This window comes from Scyliorhinus canicula, chromosome 5 (genome assembly GCF_902713615.1).
Source record: "Scyliorhinus canicula chromosome 5, sScyCan1.1, whole genome shotgun sequence".
In the NCBI taxonomy this organism is placed as follows: Eukaryota; Metazoa; Chordata; class Chondrichthyes; order Carcharhiniformes; family Scyliorhinidae; genus Scyliorhinus; species Scyliorhinus canicula.
The window spans coordinates 109,061,355-109,081,971 of NC_052150.1; the positions used below are offsets into that span (position 1 = coordinate 109,061,355).

The following is a 20,617-nucleotide window of genomic DNA, read 5'->3' on the forward strand; positions in this document are numbered from 1 at the left end:
TTTTTATGGCTCTGGGTTAAAGATGTGGGCGGTGAAAGAGCACTCACTCAGCACTCACCAGCAATCTTGCTCTTGCCTGGGGTAGGAGTAGCCTTTTCAGACAGCCAGCTATTTTCATGGAGTGGGGCACGTTCTGGTAAGAATGTGGTTCAAGGCAGCTCAGAGGAGTAGTGAGCCATGGGGAAATGCAATTCCAAGTGGGGAACCGACAAAAAAACCTATCACCTACTACTGGAATTCTTTAATTGACAGGTTTTGAAACCCCGCCCCAAAGAAGTCTGGGGCTGGATTCTCCGCAGCCCCGCTCCGAACGTGATTTCGGCATGGGGGAGGTGAATCCAATTTCACGCCAAAATCAGGCCTGGCGCCGGTCCGGCAATTCTCCAGAACCCGAGAATCGGCATGATCGTGGAGTACGTTGTGTGGCATGGGGCCCATTGACAGAGCAATTCTCCGCTCCCGACTGGCCGAGTTCCCGACAACGTGGAACTAACCTGCTAATACCGGTCGGATGCTCGCGTGGCGGCTGTAGACTCAGCCCATGGCCGCCCTCGTGGGGAGTGGGGGGATTGGACACCGTGGAAGGGGGCCTAATAGGCGGCCGGGGTTAATACTTGCGCAGTCAGTTCCTGAAGCGCGAACGGGAGGGTCTACATTTTCAATCTGCCTACCTGGTCCGAGTCCACCATGGCGCTTGGTGCGCTATTAGAGGCTGCCGCCGTGCACATGCGCAGACTCAAAATCGGAAGTGCGGGGGCCCATATCCACAACTGAAGTGTTCATTGTTGAACAGATCTCAGAACCTGCTACACGTAATTGATTAACATTGTGTTTTGAAATGTAAATGACACAGCAGACCCAACTTTTAAAAGTGGCCATCTGGTGTTTCAGTTTTAATGGACGTCGTTGTTGATTTTTTCAAATTTTGGTTTTGATAGCTGAGGTTGTTATGAATGCTTGGCTGAGTTTCAATATTTCCAGAACAACTCAGCTGAACAAAAGGGTCATATTCACAATTTGATGGACAGTTTTAAAAAGTCTTTCCATTGTAAGTGGATGTGTGTTTGTTTTTACCGCACGTTCAGCACTTGAGGGAATTAAAAATATTTTATGATGGAGAGTTTTTTCAGTATGAAATGTCTTTGAAAATGGAAACTGTATCAGATTGTTACAAGATTTTTCAAAAATGTAAATTTCAAAGATATCCTGATATCTGCTCATAGTTGTTACTGGGTGACTGGCTATGGATGATGCATGGGGGATATGGGAGGACATGGAGGTGGCACGGGGTTATCAGGGGCATGGAGAGGACATGTGGATTGGGGATTGCAAGGCAAGGGTTTGAGGGACTGACATTTATCAGTAAAACTGAGTCAATGTCCAATAAATGGAGGCAGCCGCTCCAGCTTGCCGGCTTCCAGAGGCAGTGAGCCTGCCTCATTCCAGGCCCCTCCTCAAAATGAAAACATGTTGACAAAAATCCTTTTAAAGAAGATATTTATAAAGGAGGGAGAAAACAAGAAATTACAGACCAATTAGCCTGATATCAGTAGTCTATGAAGGATGCCGGAATAGGGCACAGAAAATATTGATGGGATTAGACAAAGTTAACATGGATTTATGAAAGGGATATCATATTTAACAAGCATATTTAATAGATAATTAAATATATAATTAATTAGATATATAATTAATAGAATAGTTAAGGACAAACCAGTGGATGTGATGTATTTCCGAAAGCTTTTGATAAAGTCCCACACATGAAGTTAATGTGCAAAATTAAAGTGCATGGGGTTGGGGGTAATATATTGGCATGGACTGAGAATCCGTTAGCAGACAGGAAACAGCAAGTAGGAATAAATTGATCTTTTTTTATTTTTAAAAAATAAATTTAGAGTACCCAATTAATTTTTCCCAATAATAGGGCAATTTAGTGTGGCCAATCCACCTACCCTGCGCATCTTTTAGGTTGTGGGGGCGAAACCTATGCAAACACAGGGAGAATGTGCTAACTCACCACAACAGTGACTCTGGGCAGGCATCGAACCTGGGACCTCGGCGCCGTGAGGCAGCAGTGCTAACCACTCAACCACCGTGCTGCCCATAAATTGATCTTTTTTGAACTGAGGCAGTAACTCGTGGGGTCCCGCAGGTATCAGGCTTTGGCCCCAGTTATTCTCAATATACTAAACATCAATAATTTGGATGAGGAAACCAAAAGTAATATTTCCACGTTTGATGATAACACAAACTTAATGGGAATGTGAATGGTGAGAAGCATGTTAAGAGGTTTCAAGATGATTTGGACAAAGAACAAAGAACAATTCAGCACATGAACAGGCCCTTCGACCCTCCAAGCCTGCGCCGACCACACTGCCCGTCTAAACTAAAATCTTCTGCACTTCCGGGGACGGTATCCCTCTATTCCCATCCTGTTCATGTATTTGTCAAGATGCCCCTTAAATGTCACTATCGTCCCTGCTTCCACCATCTCCTCCGGCAGCGAGTTCCAGGCACCCACGACACTCTGTGTAAAAACCTTGCCTCAGATATCTCCTCTAAACCTTGCCCCTCGCACCTTGAACCATTGCGCCCTAGTAATTGACCCCTGTACCCAAGGAAAAAATCTCTTACTATCCACTGTCTATGCCCCTCATAATTTTGTACAACTCTACCAGGTCGCCCCCTCAACCTCCTTCGTTCCAGTGAGAACAAACCAAGTTTATTCAACCGCTCCTCACAGCTAATACCCTCCATAACAGGCAACATCCTGGTAAATCTCTTCTGCACCCTCTCTAAAGCCTCCACATCCTTCTGGTAGTGTGGCAACCAGAATTGAACACTATACTCCAAGTGTGGCCTAACTAAGGTTCTATACAGCTGCAACATGATGTGCCAATTTTTATACTCAATGCCCCGGCCAATGAAGGCAAGCATGCCATATGCCTTCATGACTACCTTCTTCACCTGTGTTATGGAGTCCGTATCCTTCCTTCCCACCCTATTCATATATTTGTCTCAATGTCCCTTAAATGCCGCTATCGTACCGGCTCCCACCACCTCCCCAGGCAGCGCGTTTCATATATTTACCACCCTCTGTGTAAAAAACTTGCCTCGCACATCTGTTCTAAACTTTTCCCCACACACTTTAAACCTATGTCCCCCAGTACTTGACTCTCCTACCCTCGGAAGGAGCATCTGACTATCCACTCTGTCCATGCCACTCATAATCTTGTAGACGTCTATCAGGTTGCCTCTCAACCTGCGTCGTTCTAGTGAGAACAGACCAAGTTTATATAACCCCTCCTCATAGCTAATGCCCTCCATACCAGGCAACATCCTAGTAAACCGCTTGTGTACCCTCTCCAAAGCATCCATATCCTTCTGGTAGTGTGGTGACTAAAATTGTACACAATATTCCAAATGTGGCCTAAATAAGATTTTGTACAGCTGAAACATGACTTGCCAATTTTTATATTCAATGCCCTGGCCAATAAAGGCCAACATGTCGTATGCCTTCTTGACCATCTTATCCACATACGTTGCCATTTTCAGTCATCAGAGAACATGCACGCCAGATCTCTCTGCCTGTCAATACTTGCAAGAGTTCTACCATTTACTGTGTAATTCCTACATGCATTAGACCTTCCAAAGTGCATTACCTCACACTTGCCTGGATTAAACACCATTTACCATTTCTCCGCCCAAGACTCCAACCAATCTATATCCTGCTGTATCCTCTGACAATCCTCTTCACTATCCGCAACTCCATCAATTTTTTTGTTGTCTGCGAACTTACTAATCAGACCAGCTATATTTTCTTCCAAATCATTTATATACACTATGAACAACAAAGGTCCCAGAACTGATCGCTGTGGAATGCCGCTAGTCATAGCCTTCCATTCAGAAAAGCACCCTTCTACTGCTACCCTCTGTTGAATGAGTGGGCAAGTACATTACAGATTCAGTATAAATTGGATAAATGTGAAGTTATCCACTTCAGACACAGAAACAGAATGACAAGAGTATTATTTAAATGATGATAAATGGGGAAATGTTTATGTAGAAAGGGATCTAGTTGTCCTAGTACACCAGTCATTGAAGACAAGCATGCAGATACTGCAAGCAGTTAGGAAGGCAAATAGTATGTTGGCCTTCGTTGCAAGAGGTCCTGAATAGGGGAGCAAGGATGTCTTACTGCAGCTGTACAGGGTCTTGGTGAGACCACACTTTGAGTATTGTTTGCTGTTTTGGTCTTCTTATCTGAGAAAGGATGTACTTTCCATCCGGGGAGTTCAGCAAAGGTTCAGCAGACTAATTTCTGGGATGGCAGGATTGTCATATGCAGAGAGATTGGGTCGACTAGTCCTGTATTTACTGGAGTTTAGAAGGGATCTAATTGAAACGTATGAAATTCTGACAGGGCTGGACAAACTGGATGCAGGAATGTTGTCTCCCCTGGCCTGGGGGGGGGGGGGGGGGGGGGGGGGGGGGGGAGGAGGGGGGGGGGGTATTTAGAATAAGGGGATCAAGATCCGAAATTGGCCATTTAGGACTGAGATGAAGAGAAATGTCTTTACTTAAGAGAGTGGTGAGCCTGTAGAATTCTCTGCTACAGACATCTTTAGAGGCCAAATCACTGAACATATTTAAGAAGGACATAGATACGTTTCTGGACTGTAAAGGTATTAAGGGGAATGAGGAGAGGGCAGGAGTGTAGTGTTGAGATAGAGGATCAGGGATGATCATATTGAATGGTGGAGCAGGCTGAAAGGGCTGACAAGGGCTCTCATTTTCTATGTTCTCGTGAGACAAGTCTGCCAGGTCAGGAAGTCTTCCAACCCGACCTTCCCACCTTTTCCATGAAAACCCGGTTGCTAAACTTTTACTTTGTTTTCCCTCTCTTAAACCCATTAATTTTCATTGCAGTACAATTCCAAAGGCAGCACAAGCCTTTGTGTACCTCACTCTGCTGATCATTCATCAAGTAGGAGCTGTGGGAGTAAGTGGGGAGTCCAAACCTCACCTAAATGTACTTTCTGCCAGTTGGCTCAATTATTTTGCTACTTCTCTAGCCTGAGGATACCAAAGTCAATTGTAGCATTCTAGCTGAATACGTTAACTCAGCGGGGACTAAACTGGAATCCAATACCAATCCTGGTACATTTATTCCACAGTCATTGAGGACGGGCCTCAGGGCCCGAGCAGGTGCTGGAATGTGGCGACGAGTGGGGTTTTCACAGTAACTTCATTGCAGTGTTAATGTAAGCCCATTGTGACACTAATGAAGAATATTATATATATAGCTTTCACACTAACATTGCAGGAGGAAATTCCAAAAGAGGAAATGACGCAGGCATAAAGTTGTATGACAGAATCTTTAAAGATGTTTCTTCGTTTCTAAAAACTAAGTAGTGCACTTGGTTAGCATTTCTGCCTCTTGAGATTGTGTTAGGGTTCTCTTTATTTCTGCATTAGTCACTGCTACATCTGATTAGGAACACTAAATGCCAAAAAGTGAGAAGACTTTCTATTTCCTGCACTGATACTGTTAAAATGTGACTAGCACAAAAAATAATATAAAATATTGGAACAAAAAGGTACTTGTTCAGCATATGACGATTCCTTCAAGTGAACATTGCAATCACTGATCAGTTCATACATGCTAAGTGACAGAAATAACTGCAGTTCATTTGATAATTCAATGGATACATTTACTGCATGGAAAAATATAGAGCCATACATGTTAGACAGTCTTAACCGATAATGAGATAGCCAGTCTAATAGGTGGCACATGTGCTACCGGGGAGGATTTCACGAACTTTCACCAGGTGGAAATTGAGGAGCCATGGCCTGCGTCAAGTAAATTTATCGATGGTGGGATTGGCTTCACGCAGGCTTTTGCATGAGGCAGGAGGCAAGTTAAATATGCAAATGGTCCACTTTCCAGGTAATTGGCATTATGCCATTAGCGTGGATCATTCCATCGCTGGTTGGGATGCCATAGGCCTCCCTGCAACAGCCCAGGGGGCAGTGGAGGTAGCCACCATGGTCCCAATGATTACCTTGGAGGGGCTTTCCTTCCATTACTATAATCCTAAAGTTTATTTTCCACGTTTTCTACAGTCTACCTGGTTTAAGATGCAGAGCCCCTGCCTTCAACAGTGGCCACCATTCTTGTTGGCCATACCAAGGCTGTCAGTCCTCTGATTGGATTGGTCTGGTAGCTTTAGGGGGTGAGCAGCCATTCTGCATAGCATGGCAAGTCTGGCAGCAGGTTATTCATGAACTGCTGCTCATAATATCAAGGAGGGAGCCCCATCAGACAATCCCGTTTGTTATAAGAACATAAGAACATAAGAACTAGGAGCAGGAGTAGGCCATCTGGCCCCTCGAGCCTGCTCCGCCATTCAATTAGATCATGGCTGATCTTTTGTGGACTCAGCTCCACTTTCCGGCCCGAACACCATAACCCTTAATCCCTTTATTCTTCAAAAAACTATCTATCTTTACCTTAAAAACATGTAATGAAGGAGCCTCAACTGCTTCACTGGGCAAGGAATTCCATAGATTCACAACCCTTTGGGTGAAGAAGTTCCTCCTAAACTCAGTCCTAAATCTACTTCCCCTTATTTTGAGGCTATGCCCCCTAGTTCTGCTGTCACCCGCCAGTGGAAACAACCTGCTCGCATCTATCCTATCTATTCCCTTCATAATTTTAAATGTTTCTATAAGATCCCCCCCTCATCCTTCTAAATTCCAACGAGTACAGTCCCAGTCTACTCAACCTCTCCTCATAATCCAACCCCTTCAGCTCTGGGATTAACCTAGTGAATCTCCTCTGCACACCCTCCAGCGCCAGTACGTCCTTTCTCAAGTAAGGAGACCAAAACTGAACACAATACTCCAGGTGTGGCCGCACTAACACCTTATACAATTGCAACATAACCTCCCTAGTCTTAAACTCCATCCCTCTAGCAATGAAGGACAAAATTCCATTTGCCTTCTTAATCACCTGTTGCACTTGTAAACCAACCTTCTGTGACTCATGCACTAGCACACCCAAGTCTCTCTGAACAGCGGCATGCTTTAATATTTTATCGTTTAAATAATAATCCCGTTTGCTGTTAGTCCTACCAAAATGGATAACCTCACATTTGTCAACATTGTATTCCATCTGCCAGACCCGAGCCCATTCACTTAACCTATCCAAATCCCTCTGCAGACTTCCAGTATCCTCTGCACTTTTCGCTTTACCACTCATCTTAGTGTCATCTGCAAACTTGGACACATTGCCCTTGGTCCCCAACTCCAAATCATCAATGTAAATTGTGAACAATTGTGGGCCCAACACGGATCCCTGAGGGACACCACTAGCTACTGATTGCCAACCAGAGAAACACCCATTTATCCCAACTCTTTGCTTTCTATTAATTAACCAATCCTCTATCCATATTACTACTTTACCCTTAATGCCATGCATCTTTATCTTATGCAGCAACCTTTTGTGTGGCACCTTGTCAAAGGCTTTCTGGAAATCCAGATATACCACATCCATCGGCTCCCCGTTATCTACTGCACTGGTAATGTCCTCAAAAAATTCCACTAAATTAGTTAGGCATGACCTGCCTTTAACGAACCCATGCTGCGTCTGCCCAAGGGACAATTTCTATCCAGATGCCTCGCAATTTCTTCCTTGTTGATAGATTCCAGCATCTTCCCTATTACCGAAGTTAAACTCACTGGCCTCACTTATCTAAACATATTTCCGGCCTCTCTCGGCAATCCAATGTTTTGATCAAATTCTGCCTGCTATCCTCAAGCAAGGCAGAGGATCAATGGGAAAACCTGTCAGTATCGATTGTTATACAGTTGGTCATGTTTGAATCAGACTGACACAACTGTACGTAACCCCAATCACAGGGTTACATATGAGTGAGGTATTATGATATGTATAGTGACTGGGATGTAAAGAGTTAACAAGTTGATGATAATGCTTCTTACCACTAGAGGGAACCACAGAACAGTCATATATATATCATGTGATTTCTGGGATACTGGGAGAAGATGGTGAGGCATAATAGAGAGCAGTTATCTACTTGAGAGTTCTACAGTTAGAGATAGCAGAGTTTAATATAGAAATCTGCGACTTTAGGAATGTGAACAAATCTTAGTCGTGTAATGAATTCATAGTTTTGTTTGTTAACAAAGCTTTGTGTTCTTTATTCAACACTACGCATCCAAGCCATCCAGGTAAAGCAAAATAGAGAACACAACACAAAATATTCCAGCACAAATCGGCACATTAAAGTAGGAGATTGTTTAGTCAAGGAAATTAAAAGCGAAACTGAAGAAAATATTTTTTAAATCAAGAAGATAGCTCTGTAAAAACATAAATATAAAGAATGATACAATAAAATGAATGAGTGGGTGTGGTTTATGCTGTCACTCTGGGACCTCTTACAGCCGGAAACCGGCTCCAAAGAGATTGGGGCGCCTTTTTAAATGGCGATCAGTGCTGCAGCCTAACGGTCCCTAATCTCCAGCATGGAGGTATTGGGGACCACCCCCTGCCGCCCACCCCCCCACCCCCAGACAATCCTCAACAACCTTCCACTCCCTCTCACCCACAACATCCACCGCCGGCATTGAAACTCCCCCATCAACAACACAAAAGAATAGCTGGCACTCTCCCCGCAACCGCACCACACATCAATATCCCCACCACCACCATGGTGCTCTCACAAGGCTCCCAGCATGGGTTGGCACTGCCAGGTTGGAACTGTGCACCTATCAACATCAATCTGAGAGTACAAACCAGGCAGTGCCAACCAGTGCCAGGAGGCTTGTCCTTATACCTCTGGATCTACACTTACCTCTGCGCCCCAAGAGGGATCCCTTTGACTGCTTCACGCCTGGCCAAACCTGCTGTAAACCATGCTGACTTCACGTCACGTCGGCAAGGTATGGATATTTACTGAGAGGAATCATTTGGCGGGGGAGGGCGCTAATAATATTGAAATCCATTCAAATTTATTAAAATTAGGTTCACGCCCTTTATGGGTGTGAATCTTGTAACATTGCTGGCGAGGGGTGGGGTAATTCAGGAAACGTGATCTCTTCGGTGAGAATCTCTTTTCCCGATTCTCATTAAATTTTCCTCCCGCACTGCCGATCCCACAGATTGCGGGTGCAGGCTCAAGATTGCGCCCTCTAGGTTTCCTTATCCTGAACTTCCAACTCAGTCTCCACATTCAACGGTCATCCTCTGCCATTTCCAACAACACTAGCATGATGCAACACCAAGCACATCTTCACTTCCCCTCTCAGCATTCCAGAGGGATCATTCCCTCGACTCTCTTTTACATCCTCCTTTCCCACCAAACAACCCTTCCAGGTAAAACACCAATCTAGTTTTACTTCTTTCAATTTAATATACTGTACTAATTGCTCATTATGCAATGGGGAGACTAAACACAGAGTGGGTAATCCCAAGTTATCAGCCGCCTGACATATTAATTTTCCAATCCACTCCTATTCTGGCCTTTGGAAAAAATGGTAACTTCAAGGATCCTCGAACCAGCAGGTACAGAATTGTGAACCCAGCAGAAGGGTGTTTCTCTTTTCTCATTAGCCCCTGCCACCCTGCCAACTCCCCCCACCAGTCGTTCTTTAAAATAAACAGTTCTTAGCAGCCAGGGATAATAGGTAATAACCAAGGAGAATGGTGCACTTAGGGTCTCAAGTCGAGGTCTCCTGATATAGGCCACCATGGACAGAAACTCCTCAGGCAAGTTTGGAGACTGGGGACATTATTCGGCCAGGAAGGTGGCAGGTGGGGACATCGCTATATACCCTCATCTGCTCTGATTAAGTCAGGGGTGAAAGAGCTCGCGGATGTTCCCCCTCCAATTGAGGCCCTTAAGTGGGCAATTAATAGCTGGTAAGTGCCGCAACCGCTGCTATTGGTATTTAACGATTAGTGGGTGGGAAGTCCAAAAAGCCCCAGTAAGGGGTCTTTCATTCAAAGGCATGCAGTGTCTGACCAAGGGACCTGGCCTTGGGAAGGGGATACTTGCTGAGAACTACCCATCTATTCTTGCTGTGTACCACCCCCACACAATCCCCCATCCCACGATTCCCATCCCACCTCTATTTACCTGTGGCCTGGGTCCCTCGCGGATCCTGGGCCTCAGATGGGTGGATTGCTGGCAGCGCTCACTGCTCCCACAGGGGCCTCGACCATGCACAGCTGGCAGCCTGATTGGCGGGCAGCTCTGGGACAGGATCATTGCCGCTGGGGTGTTTGGTCCTAGGGAATACCTGTTATTGCCCAGTTAAGTTATTTTTTTTGACAATTTGGCGAGCCTTCCCGAAAGGAAGTGACAGAGGGCTCTCGCTGGCTTTCCAGCTGGCTCCTCCATGGCCCTGTGTTTCCCATTTACAACTCTTCTGGAGGCATCTTTTCCTTCTTTACTTGTGCCACTACCATCTCATTTTGCCTTGCACCATCATCCCTTTTGTCATTTAATCTCTCCTGCCTTTATTGCATGAAATGAAATGAAATGAAAATCGCTTATTGTCACGAGTAGGCTTCAATGAAGCTACTGTGAAAAGCCCCTAGTCGCCACATTCCGGCGCCTGTCCGGGGAGGCTGGTACGGGATCTTCATCACAGACCTTCCATTTTATTCTTCCCACTCCTTCACCTTTTCCCCGTTCTGTAATAATTAAAACATCTAGAACATTTTCCAGTTTTGATGAGACCTGAAACAATGACTCGAATATACTGGAACCCGCTGAAGAGGACAAGATAGCGAGTGGGCCTGGAGAATCATGTGGGAGGCCGTGTGCCTGACTCCACTGTCAGGAAAATTGTCCTGCATTTACTGAGTGGTTAGATGGCCCCAATGTTGAAAAACTACCCGCTTGTGGCAGGTGGGCAATTAGGCTCGTTAACAAGCCATTTGAAGCCAATTACCCTTGAGCCCAGCAGAATTAATGGGTGCTCAGGAATTTAACAGGATTTGCACAGGCCTCCAGGGAACTACCAAATTAACCCTTGAATCGCAGGATCTAGCATCAGGAAGAGGCAGGCCCGCTGAAAGCCATCCCTTTGACCTTGCATCCCCCCACTGGCAAACCCCCACCCTGTGACCCCCAACCACCCCACCCCCCCCCCCATTTTCTAAGGAGCCAGCGATAATGGCCTCAATGTATTACCAGTAGTGATCACTGTTCCCAGAGGTGTTGTTACTAATGGAGAGCTGCCGGCCTCTGGAGGCAGCTCCTGGTGGGGTAGGATTTCCACCCCACAGGAGCCTTAATTCAGTGGGCCATGGATGCCGTCCAGCTAAGCGTCTGCTTACCTTGTAATTTTTTCAGGCCTCTCATGGCACAATGGCAGGGCCGCCACCGATTCTCCAACTGGTGAGTGGGACCCCTGTCATCACAACTGCATTTCAATCATTAACCTCTCTCCACAGGTGCTACCTGACCTGCTGAATATTTTCAGCATTTTCTATTTTTATTGCAATTGTGTGGATGTCGAGAAATAAACCAACAATCTATAATTTCAAGAGGACAAATTTAAAAAAAAGGAAATAAACATTATGATTGATTAGATACAGGACCTCACAGTAGATTCACATGAGAACTATATACAATTAATTTGAATTTAAAAAACTTACAATGAAGCATCCAGTCTTATTTGAACAAGCAAATAAGCGAGGCTGATAGTCGTCTGAACCGCTTTGTAACAGAGTTGAGGTTTGATACACTTTCTTGCCGCCAAGAGCCTTCCAAAATGCATCTGGTGAACAAGCCATTTGAAAAACATAGGCAAATAATTTATGTATACAAGTATGAGTGAATATTCTTCAAAGCATCTTCAAATCCTTTGACTTTTAATAAGTAACTATTATTCGATGGAAATCTTACCAGGTTCTTCCCCTTCACTAATCCTGGTTGTCGTGCATTTTAGGACAGATGCAATATATTTAGCTCCATGCTCTTCCTCACCACTGGCTCCTTTTCCAATCCAAAGATATGCGGCATTTGGTAATTTTAGTACAAAAACATCATTGGAATTCAGAGACTGTGCATCCACATCAACCTGACAATAGAACAAAAATAAATCATTGGAACCCATGCATCACCTTTCACAAGTTTGCATATCAGACAAATGTCAATGGTTGGTACTTTGTGATAAGCTGAAGTGGAGAAATCTACCATTGATAAACACAAACTTTCCTGTAAAAAGTGGCTACCAGGGAAAGGTGCACTCGATTTACCACTGACTTAGCAAAATCAACACAGCTGCCCTGACTCATCAGAACAAATTGTGCCATTTTTAAAATTTATATGGAGCAGTCTGAAAGAATATTTTAAAATGCTAAATAGAAGCAATTTTCCAATCCTTCTTAAATATGGGAGCTGATTTCAGAGGAGTTTACTTTAGCAGTTCAAAAAAGTGAGAAGCATAAACGCAGTCAGCATAATATCAATGGGGAAACTTAGAGACAATAACAGAGGACAAAATTAATTGGCACTTGGAAAACTATGGGTTAAGAAATAAAAGTCAGCACTGATTTATTAAAGGCTAAAATAAAAACAGAAAATGCTGGGAAAACTCAAAATAAGTATCTGGACGTGATTCAGCAGACTCGTTATCAAGTCCACTGAATGGCACGTTTTGTGGGATGTTTAGTGGGATGTTTCTTGGAGGCTGCAGCACCGTGAAACACCCTGCTATTCAACAGCAGTTTGCTTTTTTTCTACTTCGGGCAGTCTGTCCGTGCCAAGGCTGCACTTAAAGGTTCCTCGCATATCGGAGCGCCATTTTGGCCGGTAGCCTTGATCCCCCCCTCTCTCCTTTCAGGCACCCCCACTCTTAATCTCCCTCACGCTCTCCACCTTGGGGAAGCCGCTGGAAGCACCCCTCACTCCTCTATCTGGAAAGATCACCCCTGGGCCGGACCCTTGGCAGTGCCAACTTGGCATCTGGGCATGCTCGCAGACTGCTGGCAAATTGGCAGTGCCACCTAAACACCTTGGCAATGCCAGTGTGGCACTGCTGGCAGTGCAAAGGTGTCCAGGTGCCAGGGGGACCAGGGGGAGTGCCAAGCTTTCCTGTCTCTGACCACCCATGGGTTTCTGCATAAAAAAGTTGTTCCTCTTGTCCCCACTGCACCTTCTACCACTTATCTTGAACCTTGGTTGTATAATTCTCCACCAAGGGAAACCAAGTTACCCCTCAGCTTTCTTTGTTCAAAATAGCCTTAACCTATCCAATCTCGCCTCGTAGCTACACTTTTCTAGCCCTGGCAACAATCTTGTAAATCTCCTCTGCACTCTCTCTAGAGCAATTACGTCCTTCCTGTAATGTGATGGCCAGAACTGCACAGATTACTCCAGTTGTGGCCTAACTAACGTTTTATACAGTCCCAACATTATGGGCGCGATCGAACGGCCATCCTGCACCCGAAAAGCAGCTCACCGTGGCAGCATTGCTGATAAAAGTAGGGAGACCCCGCTCACGGGATCTACCTGGCTCACAATGCCTCGCGAGATCTAACGCGATCTCTCAATACATTGCGATGTAAACCCAGCCCATTGTGAAAGTGTTCTCTACTTGGCAAATCTGCATATTAAAGCAAGACAGGTAATCTCAGTTTAATTAAATGAAATCGCTTATTGTCACAAGTAGGCTTCTAATGAAGTTACTGCGAAAAGCCCCTAGTCGCCATATTCTGTCGCCTGTTCGGGGAGGCTGGTACGAGAATTGAACCGTGCTGCTGGCCTGCCTTGGTCTGTTTTAAAAGCCAGCTCTTTAGCTCTGTGCTAAACCAGCCCTTGTGCAGATACCCAAAGTACCTGAGGCATTGGGATCTATCCCCTTCGCCTCGGAGACCTTGGGCAAGTGTGGTTCAATATTAGTCTCCAAAAATGGGGACCAGGTGGAACGGCACTTGAGGGGGTCTCCCAGGGGATTGGAGGCCCCCCCCCAGCTCATGCCATTTGGGTAGGGTGGTAGACTGGCACTGCTGATGTTGCCTGGACACCCTGGAAGTACCATCTGGGTGCAAGCCTGGCACAGCCAAGGTGCCCAGGTGGCACTGCCAACTGGCTGGGGAACTGTCAGGATACCAGGTTGGCACTGCATTGGGGCTTGAGGGCGTGGCTGGTGGTTGCTTCAGGGGCTCCATTTTACATGGCGTCCTGATCTCCCACTACACTGAGGACTTCCGACGAGCGGAGCTCCTCAGTGTACAGTAGTTAAACCTATCGCTCAGGATTAGTTCTACTAACTTTTCCACCACCGATGTCAGACTAACTGGCCTATAATTGTTTGGTATTTTCTTTAATCACTTTTGAAACAATCGAATAACTTCGCCTTTCTCAGTCCTCCGGTACCTCCCTTGGATCTAGAGAGGATTGGAAAATCGTCCTCAAAACATCTGCTATCTCCTCCCTGACCTCCTTCAGAAGCCTTGGAAACAATCCATCTGTCCCTGGCAACTTATCAACTTTCAAGGATTGCAACCCTTCGAGTACTTCCTCTCTCTTTATGATTATTCCATCTTATATCTCACAGTGTTCGTCCTGGACTACCAAATCTGCAACATCCCTTTCCTTTGCAAACACAGAGACAATGGCTGGGATTCTCCAAGCCCGCGCCAGGTCGGCGAATCGGTAGTCACGCTGGAAATTCCCACCACGCCGCTCCGATGCCGGGACGCGATTCTCCAGCGACCGGCAACGCCGGTCGATCGTCGAGTTCCCACCAGCGTGGTTCCAACCTGGTACCACCTGGCAGGAGATCAGACCCGCGGCCGTGGTGGCTGTCCTGGTGGGGGGTGCGTGGGGATCAGACTACGGGGGGGCCTGCACGATGGTCAGGCACGCGATCGGGGGCTACCGATCGGCGGGCGCGCGTGATCTGGAGGGGCCTACCTCCTTCCGCGCGGGCCCGCAGTGTGGCTCCGCCATGTTGCGCGGCGCTGGTGCAAAAACGGCCACCACACGCAGACCCGCGCTGGCAGTGCAGGGTCGCCTATCGGCGCCAGAGCTGCGTGTAGCACTCCGGCACCGTGCTGGCCCCCTACGGGCCACTGAATCGCTGGGCGAAGAGGCCCGTTGATTTGCCGGGATTTTGGAGAATCCCGGCCAATATATTTGTTTAAAACTCTTCCCACAGCATCAACATCTACACACAAGTTCCCGTCTTCATCTCTGATGGGTCCCATTTTTTCCTCAACTAATCTTTTACCATTAATATAGTGGTAAAATATCTTTGGGTTTTCTTTAACTTTCCTTGCTAATCTTTTTTTATGCCTTCTCTTTGGTTTCCTTATTTCCTTATGACTTGGTCCCTGCACTTTCTCTTTTTTTATAAATTTAGATAACCCAATGAATTTTTTCCAATTAAGGGCAAATTAGTGTGGCCAATTCACCTTCCCTGCACGGGAAGAATGTGCAAACTCCACCCTGACAGTCACCCAGAGCCGTGGTCAAATCTGGGACCTCGGCGTCGTGAGATAGTAGTGCAACCCACTGCGCTACCATGCTGCCCTCCCAGTCCCTGCACTTTCTATATTCATCTAGACTATCTGCAGTGCTTAGTTCTTTGTGCCTATCGTATGCTTTCTTTTTCTGTTTGATATTTTCCTGTATTCCTCTAGACAACCAGGGGTCTAGATTTGGTAGGACCCACTCTTATTTTTGGAGGGGATATGTCTACTTTGTGCATGTAGTATCTCGCTTTTTAGTGCTTCTCAGTGGACTGGTTTTCCACTGATTTGTCCTCAAGCAGTGCTGGCCAGTCCACCTCAGCCAAGTTCCTTCTAATTCCTGCAAAACTTTTCTTCCCCAGTTCAAATTTTTCCTCCTGCTTCATCTCTGTCCTTTTCCATGGTAATACTGAATCTAACCGAATTGTGATCGCTATCCCCGGTATGTCGCCAGCTGTCACTTCACCCACTTGCCCTTCTTTGTTCTCCAAGACAAGGCCTAAAATTGCATCTCCTCTTGTTGGGTTTGCCACTAATTGGTTGAAATATTTTCCCAGACACATTGCACAAATTTTTCTCCCTCAGCTCCCCTTATATTGTTTGAATCCCAGTTGATATTGGGATAATTAAAGTCTCCTACTATTATTGCCCTCTTGTTCTTATAGGCAGAAATTTGCCTACATATTTGATCTTCTTTCTCGCTTTTGCTATTTGGGGGTCTGCAGTATACTCCCAGTAATATCACAGCCTCCTTTTTATTTCTAAGCTCAACCCATCAGCCTTGTTTGTTGACCTATTTAGTATATCATCCCTTCTCACAACTGTAATTGGTTATTTAACCATTAGTGCTACCCTCCCTTCTTTTTTTTATCTCCCACTCAATCGTGTCTGAAAACTCTGTATCCAGGGATATTGAGCTGCCAATTTTGCCCCTCTTTCGCCAGGTTTCCGTTATATCAATGACATCCTGCTGCCATGTGTATACCTGTGCCCTTAACTCATCTACCTTGTTTGTAATAGTCCTTGCATTGAAGTATAAACAGTTCAACCCAACATTTTGCCTTGCTGGACACATTTTAACCCTTGCTTCTCCGGAATTCCAAGTCTATCACTACATCTTCTACATCACTAGCTAAATTTAAAAGTTTGCAGGTAACATGAGACTTGGAAATGCCCCTCCCCCTCACAGGCATCAGGGCACAGAACCCCCACCACCACACATAATGGGAACCCCCCGCAATGGTGCTCCCAAGAGGTGAAATTTAAAGGCCAAAATCTCCCTGGTGCAAATCGCGTTTTGGTCTCTTGCACGATTTAGTGGCCATTGCTGGATTTGCGCAGGTGGCTAATTCAGCAGGTAGATCGTGATCCTGGTTATTACAAGAAAATAGCCCAACTCCCAGAGAAATCCACCACCCTGTAACATAAAATCTTAATTTCCGGGGTCTGGCATTTGCAGATCAGGCAAGCATCCTAACTCTGCAGTCCCGACCCAGGAATGTTTCATGCCACAGAATACAAATACAAAGAGGTTATGCTAACTTTTATAAATTAGGAAGACGTCATGTGGGTGCAGAGGTTGACTAAACTGATTTGAAGGATGTGATACTTTGTTATATGGAGAGACTAATGAAGCCGAGATTGTTCTCCTTGAGGCACAGAAAGTTAAGGGGCTATTTATTTGATATAAGTGTTCAAAATCATTAAGGATTTTGATTGAGTAAATAAGGAACAACTCTTTCGGATGGCAGTAGAGTCAGTAACCAGAGGTTCCAGATTTAAGGTAATTGACAAAAGAGGCAGCATAAGCAGTGAGCTGCAATGGTCTGCAACGCAATGCTTGCATTGGTAATATGTGAGAATATTCAACAGTAATTTTATCAAGAGAAGGAGATCAAAACTTAATGGGAAAAATTTTCGGGCAAATGAGAAAAGAGCTGGGAAGTGGGATTGGTTAGATGGCTTTCAATAATCCAACATGATGGGGGGAATTTAATGCCCTCCTCTGAAGCAAGTTTATAGGTGTTGGGAGGGATATTTTATGCCCAGTGGGAACCCTGCTACCTTCTCCCCTCGTCCCAGATTTATTCTAGGGCAGGAAGGCTTGTAGATGGCCTTCCCACCCCACTGAGTCCATTGAGTGGGCAATTAATGCTGCTGGTATTCAACCAGTGGCAAGTGGGCAGTCACCATATGGAAGCCTGTAAAGTAAACCTACAGGATCACTCCGTGTAAGGCACAGTTCCTGATTGAGGGACCCAGCAATGGGAAGATCAGGGGGGCGGGGATTGCTTATAGCTGAACCCCTCCACTGCCCCCTTTCTCTGCTCTCACTTCACCATGTACCCCAAAACCCTCATCTCACCTTAAATTACCTGTTTCCTGGGTCACCTCGCTGATGTAAATGAGGATGAATGGAACAAATAGTTTGATCCTGTGCTATATCGTTCTACAATTTATAACAGCATCAATCCCTGTGGCAGATACTTATATTCCATTTGCTAGTGCAATATATAATTCAGCACTGTTGGGTGAACTTGTAAATAATGATTTTAGTTTCACAAACATTTAGTTAAATGCCCACAGTAAATGGTTACAGGTCTCTCCAGAAATTGAGGCCACTTTACTGATTCCAGATGAGCACCTGAAAACCACTGAAGCCATAAAATGAACATATCACTACTGGCAGCAATTGATGTGATGAATGAATATAAATGATCTTTCTCCCCCATTTACAACTACAGAATACCTATGTATTTTTTTTGTAGTAGCTGTCATAAAATGTCACACTTATGCGGCACGGTAGCACAGTGGCTAGCAATGTTGCTTCACTGCGCCAGGGTCCCATGTTCGATTCCTGGCTTGGGTCACTATCTGTCAGAGTCTGCACGTTCTCCCTGTGTCTGTGTGGGTTTCCTCCTGTCCCAATTTCCTTCCACAAGTCCCGAAAGACGTGCTCTTAGGTAATTTGGACATTCTGAATTTGCCCTCCGATTACCCGAACAGGCACAGAAATGTGGCGACTAGGGGCTTTTCACAGTAACTTCATTGCAATGTTAATGTAAACCTACTTGTGACAAGAAAGATTATTATTATTATACTTTTTAGTAGCTTTGAAAATTAAACTGAGTTCTGTCCATAGTTTCCAAAAATCATATTATTAAAGGTATTTTTACTCATGGAAATTGTGTAAAAGATGCATTACTCACAGGTAGTGCAAGTCATAACAACTGATTTACCCTTTAGCTCCAGGAGGTTCCCAGACATGTCTTAATCTAATTTATAATCATATAAATCACTAGAATTCTCTCTGACACTCTGATCCTAAAGAAAAGGAATTTCTGTTTTTTTATAAATTTGGAATAACCAATTTTTTTTTTTCACAGTTAAGCAAAAATTTAGTGCGGCCTATTCACTTAACCTGCACATCTTTGGGTTGTGGGGGTGAAACCCATGCAGACACGGGGAGAATGAGTCACGGACAGTGACTCAGGGCTGGGATTGAACCCGGGTCCTCAGCACCAGATAGGGCTGCACGTGGCTAGCACTGTCCCGGGTTCGATTCCCCACTGGGGCACTGTCTGTGCGGAGTCTACACGTTCTCCCCGTGTCTACGTGGGTTTTCTCCAGGTACTCCGGTTTCCTCCCACAGTCCAAAGTCGTGCAGGTTAGGTGGATTGGCAATGCTAAATTGCCCTTAGTGTCCAAAAAGGTGAGGAGGGGTTATTGGGTTACGGGGATAGGCTTAAGTGGGTCGGTGCAGACTCGATGGGCCGAATGGCCTCCTTCTGCACTGTATGTTCTATGTATGTTCAGTGCTAACCACTGCATCACTGTGCCGCCCTAAAAGGAATACTTGGATAGATTCATGAAATATACTGCACTGAAGGAGGTCAATTGGCCTGTTGAAGTTTCACCCACTCCAGACTCAAGGGGCGGGATTCTCTCACCCCGGGACTGGGCCGGAGAATCGCCGTAACGGGCATGAATCGCGCCACGCAGCCCCGCCACCGGTCCGCCGATTCTCGCTGCCATTGATGCTGGCACGGTCGCTGCGGCGCCGGTCGTCACCCTTTCTACGGGCCCCCCCCCCCCCGATAATTCTCCACCCGGGATGGGCCAAGCGGCCATGCAAAATAAGCTGGGTCCAGCCGGCGCCGTTCACACCTGCTCTTACCCGGCGGGACCCCGGCACGAATGTATCCTGGGGTGGCCTGTTGGGGAGGGGGGTCTGACCCCTGGGGGGGGGGGGGGCTCCGTGATCAGTCACCCCGCCACCAACCTTCCACTACTGGATCCCACCTTGAGGCTTCCAACCTACATGCCCCCACCAAGAGGACCCCAGTTCCAATCTACTTTCACCATCTTGCAAATAAGCTTGCAATGTCTCTAAATCCAATAATGTACATAAGGGAGAGAAAGAAAGGCACACATGAAACAAATATTTTCTGGAGTGTTTCAAGGGCTGTCTGTGGTTTAGGTAAGGTATTGTCATGAAAAATTTGTTTCAGTGACTTGCACTCAGGGAATAGCTCTCGACATCTCAATAGAAGCTTCTTGTCTCAAAACAACATCCTCCTTTTACAGTGACAGAAAGATGAAAAAAATTAATCAAATCACTCTGAGAGTAGTATGTCTGAAGTTTGAAAGCTGTAAACTGAGATATTGCACTGTTTCTACCTTTATCATTGGCATTATGCAAATGTCACTTAATTATGGTGATAATTGTGTTAAATCATGCCCACGATGTTGTGCCGAACTAGTCTGAAACTAAGATCAAATCAACCTACTCCCAATCATTCTAGTGCACTTCATATGCCTATCCAATAACCGCTTGAAAGTTCCTAAAGTGTCCGACTCCACTCCCATAGCTGGGAGTGGGTTCCATGCCCCAACCACTCTCTGAGTAAAGAACCTACCTCTGACATCCCTCCTATATCTTCCACCATGAAACTTATAGTTATTCCCCTTTGTAACAGCTACATCCACCTGAGGAAAAAGTCGCTGAACATCCACTCTATCCATCCCTCTCATCATCTTATACATCTCAATTAAGTCACCTCCCATCCTCCTTCACTCCAATGAGAAAAGCCCTAACTTCCTCAA

General features: G+C 45.6%; 1 protein-coding gene across 2 annotated transcripts in view; it reads right to left on the reverse strand.

Annotated features, from left to right (window-relative positions):
• Positions 1-20,617, reverse strand: part of scin (scinderin) — a 214,812-nt gene that overhangs the window by 20,872 nt on the left and 173,323 nt on the right. For both annotated transcript variants that reach the window (XM_038797494.1, XM_038797495.1), the window contains 2 exons: positions 11,940-12,114; positions 11,690-11,811 (listed from right to left, as the gene is read on the reverse strand). In XM_038797494.1, coding sequence (XP_038653422.1) covers positions 11,690-11,811; positions 11,940-12,114 — 297 coding nt within the window. The remainder of the gene's footprint in view (positions 1-11,689; positions 11,812-11,939; positions 12,115-20,617) is intronic.